The 25415-nt window shown below is 33.8% G+C and overlaps 2 protein-coding genes across 2 annotated transcripts in view; one reads left to right on the top strand and one right to left on the bottom strand.

Moving 5' to 3' along the window:
- LOC107706563 (diacylglycerol O-acyltransferase 1-like) overlaps positions 1–9493 on the bottom strand; it is an 18411-nt gene extending 8918 nt beyond the window's left edge. Inside the window, exons 1-2 of the mRNA XM_016510317.1 lie at positions 9128–9493; positions 5989–6076 (exon numbers count right to left, since the gene is read on the bottom strand). Of these exons, the coding sequence (XP_016365803.1) occupies positions 5989–6076; positions 9128–9321 (282 nt within the window). The 5' untranslated portion in view covers positions 9322–9493. The remainder of the gene's footprint in view (positions 1–5988; positions 6077–9127) is intronic.
- A 794-nt stretch (positions 9494–10287) lies between these two features.
- The window catches only part of LOC107706576 (TBC1 domain family member 20-like), a 34687-nt gene continuing 19559 nt past the window's right edge, over positions 10288–25415 (top strand). The window contains exons 1-5 of the mRNA XM_016510333.1: positions 10288–10549; positions 11516–11701; positions 11794–11874; positions 13569–13755; positions 14112–14213. Of these exons, the coding sequence (XP_016365819.1) occupies positions 10486–10549; positions 11516–11701; positions 11794–11874; positions 13569–13755; positions 14112–14213 (620 nt within the window). The 5' untranslated portion in view covers positions 10288–10485. The remainder of the gene's footprint in view (positions 10550–11515; positions 11702–11793; positions 11875–13568; positions 13756–14111; positions 14214–25415) is intronic.

The following is a 25415-nucleotide window of genomic DNA, read 5'->3' as shown; positions in this document are numbered from 1 at the left end:
GCACACAACAAAAGGTTGGAATTGTATTTCTGTGGTATCCTTGAACACAGCGTCTTCTCAACATGATGTAAACGCACTAACTAGCGGAAGTGTTTGTGGGCAGGTCAGACTCTGTTCGTATTTCGCGGGCAGGCGGGGATTATGCAAATGTGTTACCCAGTGACGTATACCGGTAACAGGCAAAAGATTCGAAAATATGACGACTCGTTAAGGCGATTCAGAATCGACTCTCTCTTTTGAGAGACAATATCTTTATTTATCATGCACTTTTTTGATTAACAACTTTGCCGATTGTTTTCATTTAAGGATAGCTATGTTATAAACTGCAAAAGAGATATTTTTCAAAAAGCCACATGACCTGCTCTTTAAGGCATTTAAACTTAATACTGTTGCCAAAATATGAGTCTATAATCCATAAAAAACACTTCCTCTAGTGTAAGAGTCCATCTCCTGCTGTCCTCTCACATCACAATCCACCCACATATCTGTTTACAACTGGTTTGGCTTTTAAACGGTGCTTGATCTGTGCATATGTTTCTCCTGATTCAGACGAAACCACCTTTTCACTGGAGAAAGCAATATTATTGATAGAGGACTCATATTTTAGCCAGAAGCAACAGTTCAAAGAAGAAAAAAAATTATGGATTTGTTTCTTACAAACATGCAGCTTTTCACTTCACAAGATGTTAACTGCTGGACTGGAGTGGTGTGGATTACTTGTGGATTATTGTGATGTTTTTATCAGCTGTTTGGACTCTCATTCTGACGGCACCCATTCACTGCAGAGCATCCATTAATGAGCAAGTGATGCTACATTTCCCCAAATCTGTTCCCATAAAGAAACAAACTCATCTACAGGAAATATAAATTTTTAGGTGAACTATTGCTTAAAGATGTTTAGCATATGTACACTCTAAAATAGATTGTGTTGTATCTACCATAATATTGTTTTTAAATATTGTCACTAGCAGAGAGCAAAGTCTACAGCACAACAATATAAACAACCTCAGATAAAGCACTCCAGTCTGATAAACGCAGCTGTAAACACATCTGACCTTTTAGAGCAGTTTTCATGCTTTAGGCTTCTGCGCTCATATTTCAGACTCAGCTACTGAAAATGAACTTGTTGTGAATGTTACATCATCTTTATTTAAACTAAATTCTCTGTGATTTGGTCATTTTCTTCATTAAAAGCATAACAAAGCACCTGAAGGCTTTCATTTTTAATCAAAACACAAGGCCTGAAGACTTTGAACCACTGGTAACCTCAGAGCCGCCGTCGATAATTTACGACAGAAGAGGATTTGCTGAAAGACTTTCTCATTCCAAAGGCCATTTGATTAGATTTGCGTCGGGAAAGCTGCCAGACTCAACCCTGACCTCATTAAAAGCATACTGCTAATTGATTTAGCACATAGATCCATGCTATGGTAATTGCTTAAACGCACACGCGCGCACACACACACACACACACACACACACACACTGGTCTTTTCCACTTGCCATTGACTTGAACCCTCAAATATTTAGGCCTAAATTTAAGATTTATATATTTGAATTGCATATAAAATTTCCATCCATTTGGATTTCACAGTTCTACATAAACTAATAAACGTAATGTGGTGCATATTTGTCAGTCCTACATTAATGAAATAGGTCAGATTTCTCCACTAAAAAATCATGGCTTAGTTTATTATTAACTATTTACATAGATTCTATTGAAATAATTCTATTTTCAAAATGCATTTATTCCAAACAAGCAATATTTAATTAGTTAAGATGCAGGAGATTGAAACGAGTTGGATTTATTGATGATAAACATATAAACCTGGTTATTGTGTATTTGAAACACATTCAGTTTATTAGTACCATTACAGAAATCTGTCCAGTTTCATTTATGCATGAATGACAATCACATTAATTTTATTAGTTTATGTTAAAACTGTGTAATGCAAATGGATGGAAATTTTGTAGCAATTCAAATACATATATACATAATATTTGTTGAGTGAATATAGTTTAATTCTTAAGATTTAAAAAATTATAATAATAATGTTTTATTTAATTTGTAATTCTTTAATGAGTGAAATTACAATAAAACTACAATAAAAGACCCATGAAACAAAAGTACAACATAAAATAATTAAATGAAAAAAAAATTATGTATATAGACACACACACACACACATACATATATATATATATATACATTTACATATACATTTAACAAGAAAATACTATTTTACTTTAAAATTTCATGTTCATTTCAATGGGTTACTTGCCATTTCTTTGCAATTGTTTGTGAAATTTACTAGCAATCTCTGAGTGAATCTCTGAGTGAAGATTGTTTCTACACCAAATGTCTTCACTGTACAAAAATACAAGTAATTTGATAGTGTAGAGAGACCAAAACTTCCATGGTAACAGCAACCTGATTGGTGGATGATTCAGCAATCAAACAATTTTTAAAAAAGAAAGAAAAAAGAAAAGACACTGAAATAAAACTGACTTTCCATATAAAATATTGTCACTTTAAAATCACTTTAAAATCTCCAAGCTCTGTTTTGAAAGGTTTATTGACTATTATTAAAAATGTCTTTCTCTATGGAGAAACTAATGAGAGTTTGACTTTCAGGACCCCGCTGTTGCTCTCCATCTATTTCCTCCAGCCAAAATCACTTTCTACTGGACTTTCATAATCATCCATTAATGGATTCAAAGCATTTGAGGATATTCCATGGGAATATGGTAAAAAAAAAAAAACGGAGTAAAAGCTAAATCCCACAGAGAGCGTCAATGCGATGGCATTTCAAAGCGAGGATTAATATTGGTTTCAGAACTGTGATTTGCTTTCCATGGCTTTGAAGATGCCGCTCCAGTTTCTTGGCTGTTCAGGGTGAAAGAGATGTTTATTTTTAGAGGACGGGTGACATTTTTGAGCGTTCATTAAAGCAATCCCAGGAAGTGTTTGACTTTTCATTACAGCAGAGAAGAGAAACTCTAAGACTTTGCCGATCGCTCTGACAGACTGAGATTGACTTGAAGGACGGTTTGTCTTTTGATTGACGTATCATCATAAGTGGCGTCCCTGTAGCATTAGCGTATACATCCTTAGCATATTAACTGTCAGAGTCATTGACACTGTATTTATAGCCTGCCGATGGAGCTGGCAGGAACTGTTAGTGGGTCAAAGGTCACTCTAGGACAGCCAATGGTTTTCAGTAAAACACTTTCCAATCTCCTGTGAGATTTATTTTATGCAGCTGCTATTATGGTATGTATATATATATATATATATATATATATACATTATGGTATCTTATGATATTACCAGGGTATAGGTCCAATAAACAGTGTTGTAGTGTTGTTAACTAAAACTAAAACTATTAAAAATCATTTTTGGTAAATAAAATAAAGTTGAAATAAAATAAAATACAAATATTAGATTAAAAACTTAAACAAACAAAAAAAACTTACAACTTAAAAAGCTGCCTTTGCAACTAACTGGAATAAATAAGTTAAGGTTGAAGTACTAAAAATACTAAATAATAATTTTTGGTAATTGAAATAAAGCTGAAATATAATAAAAACAAATATTAGATGACAATTTTTAACTTAAAACAACAACAAAAAAGTAAAAAGTTACCTTGGAAAAGTAACTGAAATAAGTTTGGGTTGAAGCTAAAACTATTCAAAATCCTTTTCAGTCACTGAAATGAAAGGAAATAATGTAAAAAATGAACTAAAATAAAATAAAATAAATATTAGATGGAAAAACCTTTAAGTTCACAACCACTAAGTTTAAGTTGAGTACTAAAATTACTAATATTACTAATAATATTTTTATTTCAACTAATATTGAAATAAAAATACATTAAAACGAAATAGAAACATTTTAAAAAGACAAAATCACATAACAAAATTACTAAAACTTAATCTAAAACTAAAATTGAAAATATAAAAATAAAAGCTAATTCAAAATATGAACAATATTGTAATATTATATAGGCCTAATTAATACTAAAATCAAGCTGAAATCAAATAAAACATAAATATTAGATGAAAAACTTAAATCTAAAAACAAAACAAAAATGTTGCTTTGGCAACTACCTGAAATTAGTAAGTTTAAGTTTAAAGTACTGAAATGACTACAAGTGAAATACAAATAAATTAAAGCTCAATACAACTAATAAAATAATATTTAACCAAACGATAAAATAAAATTAAAATAAACTGAAAATGATCAAAATAAAAAATCTATAACATTATATTATATAAATAGCACTAAAATAACACTGCCGATAAAACAAGTTATGCATGGTAATTTGTGTTAGTCTTGCTCAGCAGACGAGTCTGAACTCTCTTTGACACTTAACACGAGATGAATGCATTAAACCTCCAACAGCGACTAGAAAAGTACGCCATGCTGCTTCTTTTGAGAGGACAAACAAACAGACAGCGAGAGAGAGAGAGAGAGAGAGAGAGAGAGAGCGGAGGAATAAACACCCTCTGGATTGAATTGTACGGTTTAATGTGGGAACTCATGTGAATCGAGGCTGTCACAACAACCTGAGTTAAACTTCAGTCACTTCTCTCTGTTTCCACTGCAGAAATCTTACTCTGTAACTAATACGTCTGGCATTGTGTCATATGATTATACGAGACCGGAGCCGAGGATAAAGGTCAAATTCTTACTCGATTCAATCCTATTTTGTTCACAATAGCCCAGAATGAACCTGACGTGTATGACCGCGATGAAGGGCAAACATAGTCTTTTTGATCATTCAGGCAAATGCATGGTGAATTACTAGATGTTTCCATCTAGATTTCATTTCTGTTGTCCTAGAGCATCTGAGGACAAACACAGGGAAAGATTCCAGCAGAAGAGAGAACAAAAATAACCAGTGTGACAAGACCGAAGCCATTCAAAGGTTCAAGGCCAACTGAGTGTCAGTATTTATGTTCAGGTAACAGCGAGGGCCTAAACATAGCACTGGCACAGTCATCTTACAATACCAACACTTTGAAAAGTCTTACTTTTACATGCTTTTTCAAACCAAATTGATGGTTTTCGTGGAATAATGACTTGAATGTGGGTTCTTCATGGTAACAGATTTGGAGAAATGTAGCATTGCATCACTTGCTCACCAATGGATCCTCTGCAGTGAATGGGTGCCGTCAGAATCCACACCACTCCAGTCCATCAGTTAACATCTTGTGAAGTGAAAAAGGGAAAGATTCCAGCAGAAGAGAGAACAAAAATAACCAGTGTGACAAGACCGAAGCCATTCAAAGGTTCAAGGCCAACTGAGTGTCAGTATTTATGTTCAGGTAACAGCGAGGGCCTAAACATAGCACTGGCACAGTCATCTTACAATACCAACACTTTGAAAAGTCTTACTTTTACATGCTTTTTCAAACCAAATTGATGGTTTTCGTGGAATAATGACTTGAATGTGGGTTCTTCATGGTAACAGATTTGGAGAAATGTAGCATTGCATCACTTGCTCACCAATGGATCCTCTGCAGTGAATGGGTGCCGTCAGAATCCACACCACTCCAGTCCATCAGTTAACATCTTGTGAAGTGAAAAAGCTGCATGTTTGTAAGAAACAAATCCATCAAGACATTTTTAACTTTCTTCGGGCTAAAATATGAGTCCTATCCGTAATATTGCTTTCTCCAGTGAAAAAGTCAACTCGTCCGAATCAGGAGAGAAATATGCACAGATCAAGCACTGTTTAACCGTTAAACATGCAGCTTTTGACTAAACAATATGTTAATTGATGGCGTGGATTACTTGTGGATTATTGTGATGTTTTTATCAGCTGTTTGGACTCTCATTCTGACGGCACCCATTCACTGCAGAGGATCCATTGCTGAGCAAGTGATGCAATGCTACATTTCTCCAAATCTGTTCTCATCTAGAGAAAACATGGATATTTTATGGACATGTAATATTGGACATTACATGTTCTGGAGACTCACCAGCATGACCACACACCAGTTGAGGATTCCTCTGTAGTTGCTGTAGCCGCTACTGGAGCTGAGCAGCGACTCCTGCAGCTTATGGCAGCTGAAGAGACAGACAAAATGAGTCAAGCATGCTTTTTACCAATAAGTTGTGCATATGTATTTCTGGTCTGATATAACAGATATTAAAGGCTTCAGACTACAGCCCAGAAAAGTATTTGGACACTTAAAATGTCTGAACGCCATAGCAAGAAATAACATATCAACCAAGTGTCATAAAGAAGTTCCAAGAAAAGATTTTACACTCAATATGTCGCTATCTGATGCAATGACATTCAGACATCATAGCATCCCTGACACTGAGTTTATACTGTAAGACACTGATTGAGAACAAGTAAATGTTAAAATGGGTGACGAAATGCCAGAGTTTGAGCAATCTCACTCTGTGTTTGAGTGCATGAGGAGTGATTGATAAAGGTTATTAAAGATTGAGGCCATGTTGATCTTATCGGTTTTATCAGTGATTTCACTTGACAACAGCTCATTACCAGGAGTGGCTCAACCTTCACACCTTTACCTGAAGAGATCTACATCAGTGTTGTTAATGTTAACTAAAACGATTAAAATAGTTCTCGCTACTTCTAAAAGCTGAAATAAATATAAATATTAATATGAAAGAAAAACCTTAAAGTTAAAACATTAGAAATGTTGACAACTAAATGAAATCAAATGAGCTTAAAGTACTAAAATTATTAAACTTAAAATTCTATAAATCTATAAATTAAAAATATTAATATTAAGTGAAAAATATTTTTTTTAAAAATAGAAAGTACCACCAAAATTATTAAACCTAAAAAATAAAAAAAAATCAATTTATACATTAAAATAAATTAAAATATAAAAACAAATAAAATGACAAACACATAACAAATGACTAAAACTTAAACTCAAATTACAATAAAAACTAAAAGTGTAAATATAAAAGCTAATTCAAAATAATAATAAAAACTATAACACTACACCTCTTGTGTACTTTTATATACAGTATACTGCAAATGTGAAGATTATTACCTGAAAATACCAATATCTATATTAAAAATATGCATTGTACAGTATATATTGCACAGGAAGCAGTATGCTAGTTGTTCTGAACGTGTCTGTTATGGTTTTTGTGAATGTCATTAAAAACCTAACTGAGTTTGATACAGGCACGGAAAGGAGAACCAGCATTACACAAGTTCTTTCACTTCCATTCTCGGTTTAGGAGGCTTGAGGAAACATCATGATTAGCCTTCAGTGCTTTTAACACAACGGTCACAGCTTCAAACCCAAGCAGACCAGAGTGAGCCATCAACTGAAGTGAAATACTGTATGTGACTGACTGCTGCTGGAGTTATGATACTGTGAATGCTCCATGTGCTCGCTTGCACCGTTTCTCAGTCCTGACCTCCATAAACTTTCCTGCAATTCTTCCGTGTGCATATGAAGGTACAGAGCATTAATTAAACTTGTATAGTGACTACCAAATGCTGAATGTATTAGTAACTGAATATGTGTGAATACAGAAAATGTTTAACAAAACTGAAATCCATATGTTTGTCATTGGTTACAACTAGAAAATAAACAAATATGCATGGATGTATAAGAATTTTATATCACTATATGATCATTTGCAACCAGGCAAGCTTCTTTCTGTCAGATATTTTGCTTTAAAAGTGCACTTGTGCTGTCTTTTAAATAAATGCACTTATTGTTACAGTGTTACTATTTACTATGTCCAATAAACAGTGTTGTTGTTGTTAACTAAAACTATTAAAAGTAGTTTTCGGTAATTTAAATAAAGCTGAAATAAAAATGAAAAACTTAAACTTGAAAAAAGAAGCTTTTAAAAAAAACTTTTAAAACTTTTTTGAATTAAAAGGTTGCCTTGGAAAATAACTGAAATAAATCAAAGCTGAAGTACAAAAATTACTAAAATGAAAGCTGAAATATAAAAAGCTACATAAAAATAAGTATAAAATATAATAAATTTCACCTAACAAAATGACTAAATCTTAAACTAAAATTCAAATTCAAATTCAAAATTTGAATAAAAATACTACAATAAATAGCACTGCCAATATGCCTCTGCATTTGTACAGTATATTATTACTGTTACAGTGTTAATATTATAGTACATTATGAAATTACCAGGGTACATGTCTAATAAAGTGATGTTATTGTAAACTAAAACTATCAAAAAAATAGTTTTCATTAACTGAAATAAAGCTGAAATAAAAGAAAGTATGAATACTAGATGAAAAACTTAAAAATTCACACTAAAGTTCTAAATAAATGACTAAAACTAAAATAAATAAATATCAATAGAAATAATAATACAATAAAATATAACATTGCACATGACAAAATTACTAAAACTTAAACTGAAATTAAAATGATAACTGAACATATTGAAATAATATTGCATAAATAATAGTAAAATAAAATGGCATAGGCCTACATCCCTGCACATGTGTCTGTGTTACAGTATACAAGCATCATTCTCGCTATCTATCTAGACACACAGGCCTATATATAATACACAAATAACTAATTAATTACATTTATTGTTTTAGCTATCCAAAGCATACAAAAAGATGAATTTGGAAAGTTTCTATAAATCTGACAAGTTAGGCCTTACTTGTGTAATGTAGACACAAGTTCAGGTTACAATAATGTACGTTTTCCATTTTATATTTGCCCTGTTTGTTGTATTTGATGTGCTTTTAAGAAGATCATATCAAGAAATATACTTTGCTTTATCTCTGATATGAGACAGACATCGGATTGTCTAAGATATTTAGATTTAATGCACAGGATGTTCTGAGATTACAATTGTTTATTTATTTATTTACATCTTATAATGTTTTAATCCAAATGATGGTAATGATGATTAGTAGTACATTTAGAAGCGGCAGTGTTATTATTGTATTAAAATGTATTATTTAAAACATTATTTATTTTATATTTTATCATATATGAAGTCAAAAACATTATAGTTGAGAGAGAGAGACATGCTGCTCATATATGAAGTCAAAAACATTATAGTTGAGAGAGAGAGACATGCTGCTCATATATGAAGTCAAAAACATCATAGTTGAATAACATATTTGACCTGAAGGCGTCGTCGCCAGCATCGCTGTGATTCTTGTGTTTATTCGCGGGTGTTTCGTGTCTCTGCTCTTTCTCCTTCACCTGTCCGCTGAGCGTCTCTGCGCCGCCGCGCTTCGCCTGAGCTCCCGCCGCGTCTCCGGCGATCGTGGTTCTCCTTTTGTGCTTCACCGAGCCCCTCTCGCTTCTGTCGCCCATGTTCGCGGTTATAATGAAGCAGGCAGACGCATGGTTTCTGTCATGTTCTTGCCGTTTCGCCGAGCTTTGTTATCAGCGCGTTGAATCGAATAGGACGCGGCGCATCAAGCCTTCCGCGCTGCGCAAGCGTTGCGCAATGAGCGCGGCGACACCCAGATGCACCATGGCACGATTTACTCAATCATAAAGCCACTGATTACACGGTTTTAAAATCATCTCTACGATTTGCCAATAGTTTGTCATAAAACACATTTGCTCTCATGCAATGATTGGCGTTTATACCTATAAAGAACTTTGTGTTTCGTTGGTGATACGATAAGAAATATACTTTGCTTTATCTCTGATATGAGACAGACATCGGATTGTCTAAGATATTTAGATTTAATGCACAGGATGTTCTGAGATTACAATTGTTTATTTATTTATTTACATCTTATAATGTTTTAATCCAAATGATGGTAATGCTGATTAGTAGTACATTTAGAAGCGGCAGTGTTATTATTGTATTAAAATGTATTATTTAAAACATTATTTATTTTATATTTTATAATATTATATATTTTGTTTAGGTAATTATTATTATTTTTGAAATTATACTTATTAATAAATAATAATTGCGCTCTCTCTCTCTATAATATTTATATTTTTTATTATTATATTCTATAAGATTAATAATATAATATAATATTTACATTTAGTCATTTAAAAAACGCTTTTATCAAAAACGATATAATATAATATAATATAATATAATATAATTATATATAATACGTGAAACTTGAAACCTGAACTTGCGGCTCAGTTAGTCAGTGATATATTACATAACTCATGTAAATACAAACCTGCCGCATGTCTGTCACCATGGGCAGGTGTAGAATCACGTTTGAAATGAGCCAATGGCGTCGAGCCTCTCGATGTCTTTAAACCAATCAGGAGAGACGTTGACAGCAGTCAGGGTTGGTTGAGTGACTCACCGGCGTTTAGCCAGTGAGAGTAAAGCTCGGGTGACGAGCATTCACTCCTCCACGTCTCGACGCCGATCTGAGGAGGATCATAACCGTCACTTTCCTTTCGTTTTTACTGTCAGTTTTAAATTAAAACTATCTTATAATCATCAGAAAAGTATGTATTTGGTATCCTCATGACTGTGAGTCGCGTTAAGAGATGAAAAAAGCGAGGAAGCGACTGCCGGCGAGCGAATCGCAAGCGTCTGTCAGGAAACATGAAGGTACCGGTTCCGGTCCATTATAAATTGCCTGAATGTATGTGGGAGATTCATTATGGTTGTGTTAGAAGTCCGTTATGATGTCTGTAAGTTAGTGTTCGATCCATAAGAAAACCGTTTAATGTGTATATGAGAGATTCATTATGTCACTGAACGTGTGAGGAGATCCATTGTGTTGACACCGAATAATTGACGGGTCCATTATGATTTCATTGAAGCTGTGAGAGATCTCTTATGATGTCAATGAATGAGTGAGAAATGTATAATGATGGCTAGCTAATGGATTATCATTTTCATTAATTCATGATTCAAATAATCAAGAGATCTTACGCAGTTACTGTATATTTGGGTTTGCTATTGTGCTACTCACAGCATCATGTGTCATCATGATTTTGTTCCTCATATTTAGTTTTGTTGGCTTAACCACATAATTATATCTGTACATGAAGCTCTGGCTACGATGTTTATTCCTGTACTGTGATTTAAGCCAATGGTTCTCAAACTTTTTATACCAAGTAACGTTACCACTTCAGAAAATATTTGGCACTCCAAGCACCACCATAACGACCAACATTAAAATACAGTAGCGTAGTAGGCCTAACTATTCAGCTACAGCTCTGCACAGTTAAAAAACGAGGCAGCTTTATTCCTAATAAGAATTATTTATTGTTGTCAGCCACTTTAACATTGTAAATACACAGTTTGAACATTAACACTGCACTGTGCTTACATACAGGTAAATAAAAAAACTCAAATAAAGATTAAATTAAAATGTATTGTGTTTTAACATTAATTTATATTTAATTTAGTGATTCCTCTGGGTACCACTAGAGGGAGCCTGAGAACCACTGATTTAAGCCATACAATGCTCAGTTTCCAAGAAAGTTTACAGCCAACTGGACATTTACTTTGCTGTATGTTGAGTGTTAATTTTGCGTCCTGTCTCATACGTTTGTATTTTAATTGCAGAACAATTGCCCTGGAAGAAACAGAAGCTCCTGGACATCCATCAGGCCCTGAACAGCGACCCCGTGGATATCGAGACCTTGCGGCAGGCGGCTGTGAGTGAAGGCGGTTTGCTGACGGATGAAATCAGAAGAAAAGTTTGGCCCAAACTCCTCAGCATCAATGTGTACAATCTGCCTGCCAAACCCTGTAAGTGTGTGTTTTGTGTGTGTGGAACGTACCACAAAAACGTCGGTGTTTTTTTGTTTTTTTTACTTTTTTCTTATTTCCCTCATTTAAAGCCAAAGATGTCCGAGAAGACCACAAAGACTACAGACAGGTGGTGCTCGATGTCAGGAGATCAATGCGACGTTTCCCGAGAGGTCAGTATCTGATAAATGAGTCAAAGAACATGACACACCATCACATGATTTGATCCAGTCACTCTGGACTGTTTTGAGACATACTTACAATCAGCACTGTCAGCATTTATACATTTTAATGTCCAGTATGCCATAAAATCTGACATCCAAATGTGAAAATTCTGATTTGACAAAAACAAAATCTTTTTTTTTTATTGTAAATGGCGTGATGTTTTTAAAATGAAATAAATAAATAAAATAAGCCAAACAATTTTAAGTCAATAGCTTCTTCCGTTTATTTTTTCAATAATATTTTAATAACCTGGATAACAAAAATATTAATTATTATCAGTAGAACATAACAATTAGAGTGCAAATTTGTGATTAATATTTCTAATACATTTAGTGTCAATTTTGATGTGCAGTATGCCATAGAATTTGACATCTAAAATGTGAAAAATTGGATTTGACAAAGAATTATGTTTTCATTGTAAAATTGCATTTTACAATGACTTTTCAAAAAAAACAAAAAGAAAAACAGTCAAACCATTTATAATATATTATACGATTATATTATCAGTATACATTTTTGATTATTTGATTGATTAGAGATTAGTGAGTTAGTGAAATATTTACAGCATACATTTATTCATTTAGCAGATGCTTTTATCCCAACCAACTTAAAATGAGTAATGCAACAAAGCAATTCAAAAGTTGTAAGAAATAAGATATTTATAGTATATCTATTTAAAATTAATTTTATTGTATTTTTGTTTCATATTGTTTTTTAACCCTAAAATGTTCTATATTTCCTGAGTTAAATTAGATTATGTTTTCATTGTAAAATTGCATTTTACAATGACTTTTCAAAAAAAACAAAAAGAAAAACAGTCAAACCATTTATAATATATTATACGATTATATTATCAGTATACATTTTTGATTATTTGATTGATTAGAGATTAGTGAGTTAGTGAAATATTTACAGCATACATTTATTCATTTAGCAGATGCTTTTATCCCAACCAACTTAAAATGAGTAATGCAACAAAGCAATTCAAAAGTTGTAAGAAATAAGATATTTATAGTATATATATATTTAAAATTAATTTTATTGTATTTTTGTTTCATATTGTTTTTTAACCCTAAAATGTTCTATATTTCCTGAGTTAAATTAGATTTTTAATCCTAGATTTTCAATGTAGACATTTGACTCTTGATATAAATATTTGCAGTTATATAAGATTTTAGAGATATATGCTTAAGAATGATTTAAAATTCATTTTATGTTTTTTTTTTTTCAGCCCTAAAATGTTCTATATTTCCAGGCTTAAATTTATTTTTATTTTATTTATTTTTTATTATTTTTTTTATCCCATATTTTCACTGTGGTCACAAAATGTTAGACCTCATTGAGAACATCTCAATATTCTTCTTCATATTAATGTTTGCTTGTATAATCACCACTCTTTCCAGTGTCCTTCGGTGACATTCTTTCACTGTGAATTCAGAACAATGCATTGATTGTGTGTTATCTATCCCAACACAAATACCTTGAGCTTCCCATGTGATATTTGGACAGTTGAGGTTTGAAGCTGCAATAATCAGGGAGACTTTTACACGTCATCATGTCTGCCGTGGAAATAATTCATTTCCATCTAACAGTGCTTTATTTAGTAATACGCTTGTTTTTATGGTGGTGTGATCGTTCTCAGGCATGCGTGTGGATGAGCGAGAGGTTCTCCAGGAGCAGCTGATCGACATCATTCTGGATGTTTTGAGGAGAAATCCTCAGCTGCACTATTATCAGGGTTATCATGACATCGTGGTGACCTTCCTGCTGGTGGTGGGAGAGAAAATGACCATCGCAATCATGGAGAAACTGTCCAATCATCATCTCAGGTGAATTAACCTGACCTTATGTTCTTCCCCACCTAATTCTGATTATAATGTTATGTTTTGCTTCTTGCAGTAAAAGAGAATTTAGTTTCACATAACCGTTTTACATATATTTTAGGATTATAAATCAAAAACTTGACTGATGCAACATCAACTTGCACAGTTAAATTTGTGCATTTGGCAGGCGCTTTTATTCAAAGCGACTCACATTGCAATGACATTTTATCAGTTGCATTCCGAGGGAATCGAATCCATGACCTTGTAGATGCTAAGCTAGAAAAATGCTTCTTTTTGTTTTGCTCTGATGTTGACAAGTATTCTTATAAGTATTTTGTGTTTTATTCTGCTGGGAACTGCAGGGATTTCATGGACCCCACCATGGACAGCACAAAGCACATCCTGAACTACCTGATGCCCATTTTGGAGCGAGTGGACCGAGAGTTACATGACTTCATGATCAGGTAGACTGCTGACTAGTGATTATCTGTGATTGATCCACATACGTGCATATTCTATGCAACTACAGTTTTTCCAGAGATTAAACACTAAGGTATTTCTGGCTCTAAATTGATTGGATCAGGCATGTTTGAAGCTGTTGTAAATAACCAGCTGTGACTGCATATCAGTTATATATTAATGCATCAGCCATAAACAGCCTCCAGTTAAACTAATGAACTATATAGCTTGGCGGAAGGTTGTTTGTTGTTGTGTTTGTCTTTTTTTTAAAAATTGCTGTTGGATATGGAAGCCTGTTTCTGACAGAATAAAAACAGGGTTTCTGCCTGTGACTGCATATCAGTTATATATTAATGCATCAGCCATAAACAGCCTCCAGTTAAACTAATGAACTATATAGCTTGGCGGAAGGTTGTTTGTTGTTGTGTTTGTCTTTTTTTTTTAATTGCTGTTGGATATGGAAGCCTGTTTCTGCCAGAATAAAAACAGGGTTTCTGCAGGTCTTAAAAACTCTTAATTTACCCTTCCACAAGTTAAGACCTTAAATCAGAGTAGAAAGTCTTAAATTCATAAAGTAATAGCATTAAATATTGAATCCGTTGCAGAAAATGAATATCTTCCTGATTTTTTTCTTCAATACAAATATCTAAACACCCTTAAATCAAGAAGATATATTTACTTGAGATGCGAATGTAAAACAAAGTTGAAAAACGGAACAAAATTATGGGAGTTTGTGCTTAAAACCTTAAATTTTCTTTACATGTTCTATAAGTCTTAGATTTACCTTCATAAAACCATTTAAAAAAATTAAAATGGTAACTTTTTATCTCACAATTCTGACTTTTTTCTCGCAATTCTGAGTGTATATCTCACAATATATTTTTTATATCTATATATATATATATTATATCTATACAGTATATATATATATAGTATATCTTTTTTTTTTCTTGCGTTTAAGAATTGCAAAAAAAATAAAAAATCTGAAACATGAGATACAAGCTCAAAATTCTGGGAATAAAAATGACAAAATTGTGAGATACAAACTATTTCATGGCAGAAAAAAAAAACAGAATTGCATGATGCAAACTATGAATTGAGAGGGAAAAAAAGTCAGAATTCTGTGTTTATATATTGGGAGAAACAAAGTCTGACTTTTTTTGTTTTAATTCTGTGGTGGGAATGGGCATCCATAGTTGCCACCAACATGATAGATGAACTGATTAATTGTTAGGTTTGAAGTAGTTGTGGTGGAAAGCTATAGAACTTACTGAGCGTAAGCAACCCCTAAGTTTGCTTAAAGAAATGTACTGGGTTAAATACAAGTAAAGTTCTATAAGCAGCATCTGTGACATGCTGGCAATTATGACAATTATGGCAATTATTATTTATAAAGAATAAGTTCATCCATTATCGTAGTAGCCTTGCATCTAAAAGGGTGATTAACAAAACTTGACATCCAAGAAAACAGAAGAACATGCAGAAGAATTGATGCAAGCACTTGAACAGTGTGCTTCCTCTCCAAGTGCATTACTAAAAATGTGTTTGTTGTTACAAAATGAGCGATGAGTCAAATTTTTTTTCATGGTAATCAGCTTGTTTTGATCCCAGATCATTGATTTAAATGCATCTGACCAGCTGAGGTTAATAGACTTCTCTGTGCTGAAGAGGGCAGCAGAGGGCATCTTTAAACAACTAGACAGAGTCATGAAAGAGCGTTGCCTGTTAACAGGTTTATCTTCGACTATTATACATTGTCTGTGTCTATTAAAGCTGCTGAAATCTGTGACGTGGATCTTGAATGTCTACGTTTGCTGCCAGTAGATGGTAGCTGTTTACACTGAATCAGGCGAGAGAAGAGGAGTAGCAGAGTGTAGTAGATGTACGGTTCACTTCACCTCTGTCAGATCAAAACTGATTTCCCTGCAAGGACACACACCCACACACACACACATACACACACACACACACACACAGGCGCTTTATGAAATACTCTCACGGGAGACGGTTTTGTGTGCAGTCCTTCATCAAAGTCACTGTCACATGGCTCAACAGTAAGGATTTGTTCTTTCCTGATTTTTATATCCCTGACCAACATTTTTACTCTAAACTTTTTATTTTTATCTGCATAATTCAGTCATTTCAGAAATTTTTTTTTTTTTGAAAATCAGTACTAGAATTTAAATAATTATATATTTATAAAAAAAATTTTTTTTTATAAATATATAATTATTTAAATTCTAGTAATATTTCTAAAAATACACTAACAAATGTACAACAAATAATTAATTTCAGTAAGTAGAAGAACATCTGTTAATTTTTTTATTTTTAATTTTTGGAAGAATAATTACATTTTGCCTAAAGTTTTCTTTTCATTTGTTAATTTTAAGACTTTTATCAGTAAACCTAAATGCATATTGTTTAGTCAATTGATGCACCTCCACTCTGCAATTTATTTATTTTTGAGTATTTATATAATTTACATTTATTTGTTTGTTCGTGAATTTGTTTGTTATAGTGTTATACTGTTATAGTGGTTTTTGTTTTTGATGTTTTCTTAGTGTAATATATGAGAAATAATAGTAATAGTTTCTTATAATTTGCATTAAAATGTTTGCAGATAAAGAAGTATAGTGCAAAATGTAATAAGTTTATTTATTTATTTATTTATTATGAAATTCATTCTCATTTTAGCTGATGGTTTCAAGACTGTTAAGCCATTCTTGCAATCTCGATAAATCCTATAGACAGCTACAGTAGCTAGATAACTCACATATTTTCATCATCAAAAATTGCTAAACCTCACAGAAAACAAAATATTGACATTTGCATAAAAATGCTTGTTCATGGTAAAGAAATATAAGGTTGTGTCGTATGAATGTAAGCACTGTGCTGAAACTCACATACTGATCATCGTTATCGTTGATCCTGTTTTAGACGGTTAAAAAAGCTTGCATATTTACATGCATCTTAAATGTTGTCAGCCTGTGTTGTTTGTCTTTTAAAACCTGATGCTTAAAGTTGCATGCTTTCTTGCTGTGTGACCGTCTTGTTTGGTGTGGCAAGCCAACAAAATTGTTGATATTGTTGATACACTTTTGGGACATCATAAATGTATGTCGACTTGCGTGTGTGCAAGTATTCACGTAAACCTGTGGCTCTGCATTGCGTGCGGCTTTTCCGGCTCTCGTTTGTAAAAGCAGGTTATTTTTAATAGCGACTCATCTAAAATGTAGAGAATAAGAGGTTCTTCATCAATATTGCATGCGTGCGTCTCGCCGCAGCGCTGGTCCACAGGTTTAATGGTGTTGCTCACTCAGGTGCTGTTGCTTTTGCTTTTATGAATCTTTCCAAACAAAAATGCAGAACTTTTAAAAAACCCATGGGCGGATGAGACAGCCTAAAAAAGAAATGTTTTTTTCCTGGTTATGTTCATGCATCAGTCGCTCTGTACAGAGAAGCATTTACTGAGCTCTTAAAACTTTGGATGACGCTGCTGTCTTACTGTTTTTTTTAAAAGGGTTAAAAAATCCATTGCCAATCATTATGATTCCATTATTTTTGGACATATAAGGTGTGACTGCGCGATACTGGGAAAAACTGACGTTGTGATGTTTTGTTTTTCTGTGATTCGAAAAATACAAAAAATTTCAGCAGACGACTTTAATAGCTATATTTGCAAAGAATGAATCATTTGAGAGTTAGTGGGGTGATTTTGTTGGAGTGCATGTGCATAGAATAATTTTTTTTTTAATATATATATATATAGCCTGTATTATATATTCAGTGCCTTCGCTTTTTCACGTTTTATGTTGCTGCCTTATGTTAAACTGCTTTAAATTACTTTTTTTCCCCACATCAATCTACACTCCATACACCATAATGACAAAGCAAAAACAGAATTGTCACAACTTCGTAAATTAATAAAAAAAAAAAAAAACTGAAATAAGTGCATTGCATAAGTATTCATATCCTTAACTCAGTACTTAGCTGAAGCACCTTTACAGCCTCAAGTCTTTTGGGGTATGATGCGACAAGCTTTGCACATCAGCATTTGGCAATTATCTGTCATTCTTCTCCTCACCTCTTCACCTCTCAAGCTCTGTCAGGTTGGATGGGTGCAGATGCACATTTTCAGGTTTCTCCAGAAATATTTGATTGGGTTCAAGCTCTAGCTGGGCCACTCAAGTACATTCACAGAGTTGTCTATAAGCCACTCTTACTGTGTTTAGGTTCATTGTCCTGTTGGAAGGTAGACCTTCTGCTCAGTCTGAGGTTCTGAATGCTCTGGACTGGGTTTTCATTAAGGCTATCTCTATATTTTGGTGCATTGAGCTTTTCTTCTACTCTGATGTGTCCCTCAGTCCCTACCGCTGTAAAACATCCCCACAGCATGAGGCTGCTACCAGCACACTTTAATTTTGGGATGGTATTCTGCAGGTGATGAGCAGTGCCTGGTTTCCTTCAAACATGATGCTTGGAATTGAGGTTCATCAGACCAGATAATCTTGTTTCTCAGAGTCTGAGGGTCCTTTAGGTGCTGAGGAGAGCATTGAGTTTGGCCACAATGCCATAAAGCCCAGATCGGTGGAGTGGTTCAGTTAGTGTTAATTTCGTTAACGAATACTATGATGAAAAATGTTTGTTGACAAGCTTTTTTCCCATGACTAAGATGAGACGAAGACGAGATGACAGTAAGGTCAATAAACAATAACTATGACTATATCAACATGCAATTTCGTTGACGAAATAAGACGAGACTAAAATGTATTCAAAAAAATAAAAACTTTATCAAAAACCTCTTTATTTTCGTCAAAAAAAGGAGACAAAATGTTATTGCGGACTGCTCTACATGCGAGCGCTCATGAGTGCGGTTGCCAGATATCAAGAGTTAAAATCCCCGAATCAGATTTTTGCTGTTACAAGGATACATTTTCTGCCCGGTGTTTTGCTTATTTTAAGCAATCTGGCAACCATGCGCACGCGCTCGCTCCTCATTGCGGAAGCGCCGCCGACGATGATCTGAAAACACCGACAAACAAGCTGGAGTTTAGCGATCTAAATGAAAGCATCACTCAGCCGGTCTGTGTTCTGTCATGAGACCTCGACTATATTGTTTGCGATTGTGATCGCTGAATAAATACACTTACTCAATCGCTGTTGTTTTAATAGAGAAATAGGCTATTGCAATTAGTGGAATTACTAGGAATTTAACTGTTATGTTTTTCGTTTGTTTTAGCTGTTTTCATAATGTAGACAGAGAGATTGCATAAGTCTTTGGTATTAATTTATGTAATAAAAAGCCTATAATAAATCAGTACACTAGATGAGGTAAAATACACCATGAGTCCACAATCTATTGATTTGTGCTGCTTACTGGTGAAAGTGCAATACCTGAAATGCAAAAGTAAATTTCTCAAATAACAACAATCATTACGATTATAAATTTGGGCAAAAATAATTTTTTATCAGTTTAACCCTCTGGGGTCCGAGGGTGTTTTTGGCCCCGGAGAAGTTTTGACATGTCCTGACATTTGTGATTTTTTTCAGTTGCTAATACACATTTTAATGGCTAAGTTTAGTAGCACCATAATCAGCACAAACTGGGCTACAATAATATGTGGGCAGCATGTATGTATGTGATTGTGTTTTTGAGAAAACAACGTTTATGCGTGCTTAGTGAAAAACTAAAATTTTAAAGTCACTGAAATAAGGCCATAAAACACATACAGAACATTTGTTCACAAGACTATTGAGAACTGATCTTGAAGTCTAGAGTTTTTGCTTCAAAATTACGTGAAAATCATCTTACTCACTCATTCACAGAAAACAATAAATTGATTTAAATTTTCTAAGACATATTTTGTGTAGAAAAGGAATATGCGAGGGGGCGTCAACTATCATGCGTAATGCTGTGATTCACACCTGAGAAGACAAAGGCCCGCATAATGAGCCTTTCAGTCAGGTGTGTGACTGAGAGGGAATTGCTACAAGAAAGAATATGAGGAAAAAAGAAATGTATCTATTTTTTGTTTGTAGTTTATTTAGAATACATATAACTATCACATAAAATAACTCATGGGAGTGTGTGCATCACATGGTCTTAGCTGTGGTCCAGGTTCTTGTGCGGGGCAGGAATCTCAGAGCCTGTGGAACATGTCAACTTCAGTCTCTGGTTTCCATGACCGAGTGGGCTGCTTATTTGCTTTGGCTCTCTTTGCAACAGGTTCTTTTACACTGTTATTCTCACATCTGAAATAAAAAAGCAAGCATGCTGTTTACACAAACTACATTATTAACATTATTATGATGTTCACTGATACTAGTACTAATTTATCGAAACAAAGAACACAATTACCACATAGCAAACATATTTTACCATGCAGTAAATAAATCAAATGAAAGTAACATCTGTAAAATAGTGAATGCACACTTACTCTAAGATTCTGAATGGAGTTGAAAACTGAACGAGCGTCCCCTTACTGTGAGAGATACAGGTGAAGGCAAGAGTGGTGTATTCAGTCCTAAAATAATTTTATAAACAATTGTAAGCATTTTTTCCCCACAGTACCTTAGTATAGTATGCATACTTCATGAGAAAACAGAATGCCAATAACAAAGAAACTACATTTTAACACTATCAACCACAAATAATATTACCATATAGTCTAGGCATAAGGCCGGTGAGGAGACCATTACAATAGTCCACCCTGCTGGTGATAAAGGCATGAACAAGTTTCTCCAAGTCTTGACTGGAAACAAAACATTTAATTCTTGCAATGTTTTTGAGATGATAGTATGCTGATTTAGTTACTGCATTAGGCTAGTAACATTATAACTCATATTACTTTTATATCGTATTTCTGTCTGTTATAGAACATAAAAAAAACATCCTGGCATCGTGACATTTAGATGCTGTGAATGAAACTTCATAATGTTTCACTTGATTATACATTTAGTCAGGAATTATAGTTTGGAGAAAGTCTAACTAGTAAAATGTGTACAAGTTATGTGAAAACTAATACAAGTAGGTTAATAAAAAAAGACTTACTCATGTTTATGATCACTGCTGGATCAAGCCGCTGCATTGTTTTTTCCTGAGGTAATCCAAAGCTTCTTGAGGTGAATTCTGTATTATTCCGCTCAGCGCGACGCGAACAGTAAAATTAAAAAAACTTGAGGTGTTGCTGCTTTGTTTGCTGTGATGTGGGCGTTTACACGCCACGCGCTTCACGTGGATGATTATAATATCTATAGCGCTCTCAGCGCGTGGGCGTGGTCGAATTAGATATAATGAAGGGAGATGTGAAAGACTGGACATCACGTTGGTTTCATATGGATTACTTTATCACAGAATATTTGCTTTCGATAAGACTTGCTTAGTTTAAAAGTAGACATGTCAAGCTTTCTATAGATATATCTCTCATGTCTCTTTGTTGAGTATTTGCTGAGTTACAGTTCATTTTAATGACGCGTTTCTAAATAAAGATCACGCAGACCAAGGCGGCAGACAGCGCACCCTGTTTGTTTTCTTTATTTTATAAATGCACAAAGTTTTGTTGTTATTATGTGTGTATACAAATAAAAGTAGACCGTTTACAGATTTGATTGATGTATTGCTCTTATCTGTAAGATCAAAACTGAAAGTGTAATTTAAGTTCTTTTCGGTGTTATCAGGAGAAGATGCCACAAAACGCGTATCCGCGTTTGTCGACCCCAAAGGGTTAACCATTATACAGCATGACAAAAATGTGACTAAGATTTGACTAAAACCTTACTAAAATGTTCATACATTTCATTGACTTAAACTTGACGAAACAAAAACAGGACAAGGTTGACTAAATATGATAATTAAAATGTACATTTGAGTAAGACTAAGACCAAAGACTATAGAATACCCAAGACGTGTCACTCCTATAGTTCTGAACGGGGAAGAATGCAATGCTCAATATGGCCGCTGAATCGCAGGAAACCCCGCCTTCTGAATGAAAGAGCCAATTGCTAATCGGTAAAGTCAGCGCGTCACTGCAGCTGCCGTTAGAAGTCCCGGTTGCTATAGAAACGGTCAGCGTTTTGAGACGTGCGCTTAGGACTGCGCATGCGCACTGGCTGATCTAGCCTGAAAAATAAGCTTTTTATAACGCTATTTGAGCAAAAGTAACAACATTTATGACACAGTTGTTGTCAGATTTCTTTGGTGGTTTCAAATATGAAATTTAATCGTAAGCTTAGTGAACAGTTTTGGAGAATTTGATATTTCCTTATTCAAAGAGATAGGAGTTGCACTTGCATGGCCGAGAGGCGTTTCAAAGATGGCCACCGAGTGACATGACTTGTCTTAAAAGGACTTTGCTAAGACTAAATTAAAAATGGCTGCCAAAATGAATACTGCTGTACGGTTAATTAATAATAATCTGATTGCTAAAATGCTCTTTGTTGAGTATTTGCTGAGTTACAGTTCATTTTAATGACGCGTTTCTAAATAAAGATCACGCAGACCAAGGCGGCAGACAGCGCACCCTGTTTGTTTTCTTTATTTTATAAATGCACAAAGTTTTGTTGTTATTATGTGTGTATACAAATAAAAGTAGACCGTTTACAGATTTGATTGATGTATTGCTCTTATCTGTAAGATCAAAACTGAAAGTGTAATTTAAGTTCTTTTCGGTGTTATCAAGAGAAGATGCCACAAAACGCGTATCCGCGTTTGTCGACCCCAAAGGGTTAACCATTATACAGCATGACAAAAATGTGACTAAGATTTGACTAAAACCTTACTAAAATGTTCATACATTTCATTGACTTAAACTTGACGAAACAAAAACAGGACAAGGTTGACTAAATATGTTAACTAAAATCTGCCAAAATGAATACTGCTGTACGGTTAATTAATAATAATCTGATTGCTAAAATGTCAAGTTTTCATTGACTAAAACTAGACTAAAATACTTTAGATTTTCTTTGACTAAAACTAGACTAAAATGTTGAGACTTTTAGTCGACTAAAACTAAATAGGATAAAATTGACTAAATACGATAAAAACTAACAAGGACATTTAACACGGGACTAAGACTCAAATTGAAAATAGCTGACAAAATTAACACTATTTGCAGTGATGTTTGTCCTCTTATAGATTTCTCCTATCTCCACATATGATCATGGAGCTCAACTAGAGTGACCATCAGGTTCTTGGTCACCAGTCTAGACAAGGCCCTTCTCCATCAATTGCTCAGTTCAGCTCTAGGAATAGTCCTGGTTGTTTCAAACTTCTTCCATTAAGGGTAACAGAGACTACATTCTTCTGTGACCCTTCAATGCAGCGAAATTTACCCAGATGTGTGGTTTGATGCAATCCTGTTTCTGAGCTCTACAAAAGAAAAAAATATTTTAATTTAATTTAATTTAATTTTAAACCAGGGCTTGGTTTTTGATCTGATATGCATTTTCAACTTTTATTGAGGTGTGTGCCTTTCCAAATCATACCCATTCAAATTAATTTGCCACAGGTTAACTTCACTCAAAGTGTAGTAACATCTACAAGCAATGTTAATGCTCCTGAGCTAAATTTCGACTGTCCCAGATAATACTTATGCAATGGAATCATTTAAGTTTTTTATTTAATAAATTTGCAAAGATGTTAAAAACCTGTTTTTTGCTTTGCCATTATGGTGTATGGAGTGTAGTTTGATGTGGGGAAAAAAAGTAATCCAAAGCAATTTAAAATAAGGCAGCAACACAACCAAACGGGTTTTTTTTTTTGTTGAGAAAATATTTATTTGTGAAATCCTGTAGGGCAATGAAAAGACAATAGAAATGTACAATAAAATGTACAAAATATATCTTTCCACTTTTTTTCAGTTTTCATTTCCAGTTTTCATAAACCAAATTTCCACAGCTTGGGACCAATTAAATATGACTATAAAAGAATAATTGTCATGATTTATTATTGCATAATTTATTATCATTTTATTGTAATTATTATGTAATAAAAATATTAAACAAAATAAGTTGTATTAAATGTTTTAATTAAACTGTAAAATAAACTGTAAAATTGCGTAATAAAAATAATGTTATTTTACAGTAAAATTAGAATTCTAATGTTTACATCTCAAAGCATTAGGAAGCATTTCAAAAGAGAAGTTCCTCTGGTTTTCCATTAAAATAAAAGCTCTGTGGTTTAAATGTTTAAAAGCATTAAATAAATAAATATAAATAATTAAAAAATAAAAAAAGTAAAAATAAATATTTATATTTGTTACGTAGATGTGTTTCCCCAATTTTCTCTGCCTTTTTTAAAATGAAGTAATGCGCATACAGTTTCGTGGCTGGTAAAATTAATGAATAAAAATCTGTGGCTGGTAAAGTCCATTGGCAGGTCACTTTTGTTCTCGTCTTACATGTACTCGTGACCTAGCAGCACATTTACAGGGTGGAGAAAAGGCCTACAGCAGCGTTAAATTGCTCGCATGGAATATCAGTGACATCAGTGACGGGGATTAATGAATGTGTCAGACATGTGTTCCTGTGTTTTGCACGTGCTAAATGCTTGGGTGGGTTTTTAGAGGAGTTTCAGGAGGATTCACGGGAGCTCTGCTGAGTCCTGTCATGTTTGAATGTCGATTTCACAGATTATAGGCCCTTTCAAAGGTCATGTTGCCATTGAGCGTGTTTACTTAAGCCGGATACATACTCTACATGACGCATGCAAGTGCGCTGCCCCGTTATACATGCTTAATGCTAGTTTTTGTGCTTCTGTGACGGTCACAAACCTCAGTTACTGGGGCTGATTATATATATTTCTTCAAATATAAGCATGTGCTCTGAAACAGTGTTGGCAAACAATGCAGAAGAAGTGTTTCTCATTTACATGTAGTTTAAATAAAGCAAAAATTTAAATAAAAATGTTTATTTATATTTTTATATATATATATATATATTAATTTTACAATCCTTAATGCGTTAAAATAATTTAACGCAATTAACGCAAAATTACTGAAGCACAATTTCTATTCTAACCCTTTAACCCAATTTTGCTACTAATCTGCGATTAGATCATTTTAAGCTGCTAAACTCCGGGAAAGTTTTCAGTCCAATGATCCAGTAAGCGAATGCATTCAAACAATCCGTCCAAAACAGCGCTAATATAAAGGAAACCAGGCTGATTACATCAGAGATTGCAGAGAGAACAGAGACTCGCGTTGCGTTTT

The sequence above is a fragment of the Sinocyclocheilus rhinocerous genome, unplaced genomic scaffold (genome assembly GCF_001515625.1).
Source record: "Sinocyclocheilus rhinocerous isolate Xijiao unplaced genomic scaffold, SAMN03320098_v1.1 scaffold775, whole genome shotgun sequence".
In the NCBI taxonomy this organism is placed as follows: Eukaryota; Metazoa; Chordata; class Actinopteri; order Cypriniformes; family Cyprinidae; genus Sinocyclocheilus; species Sinocyclocheilus rhinocerous.
The sequence above is the reverse complement of the archived record's forward strand: the minus strand, read 5'-3'. Positions and strand labels throughout refer to the sequence as shown.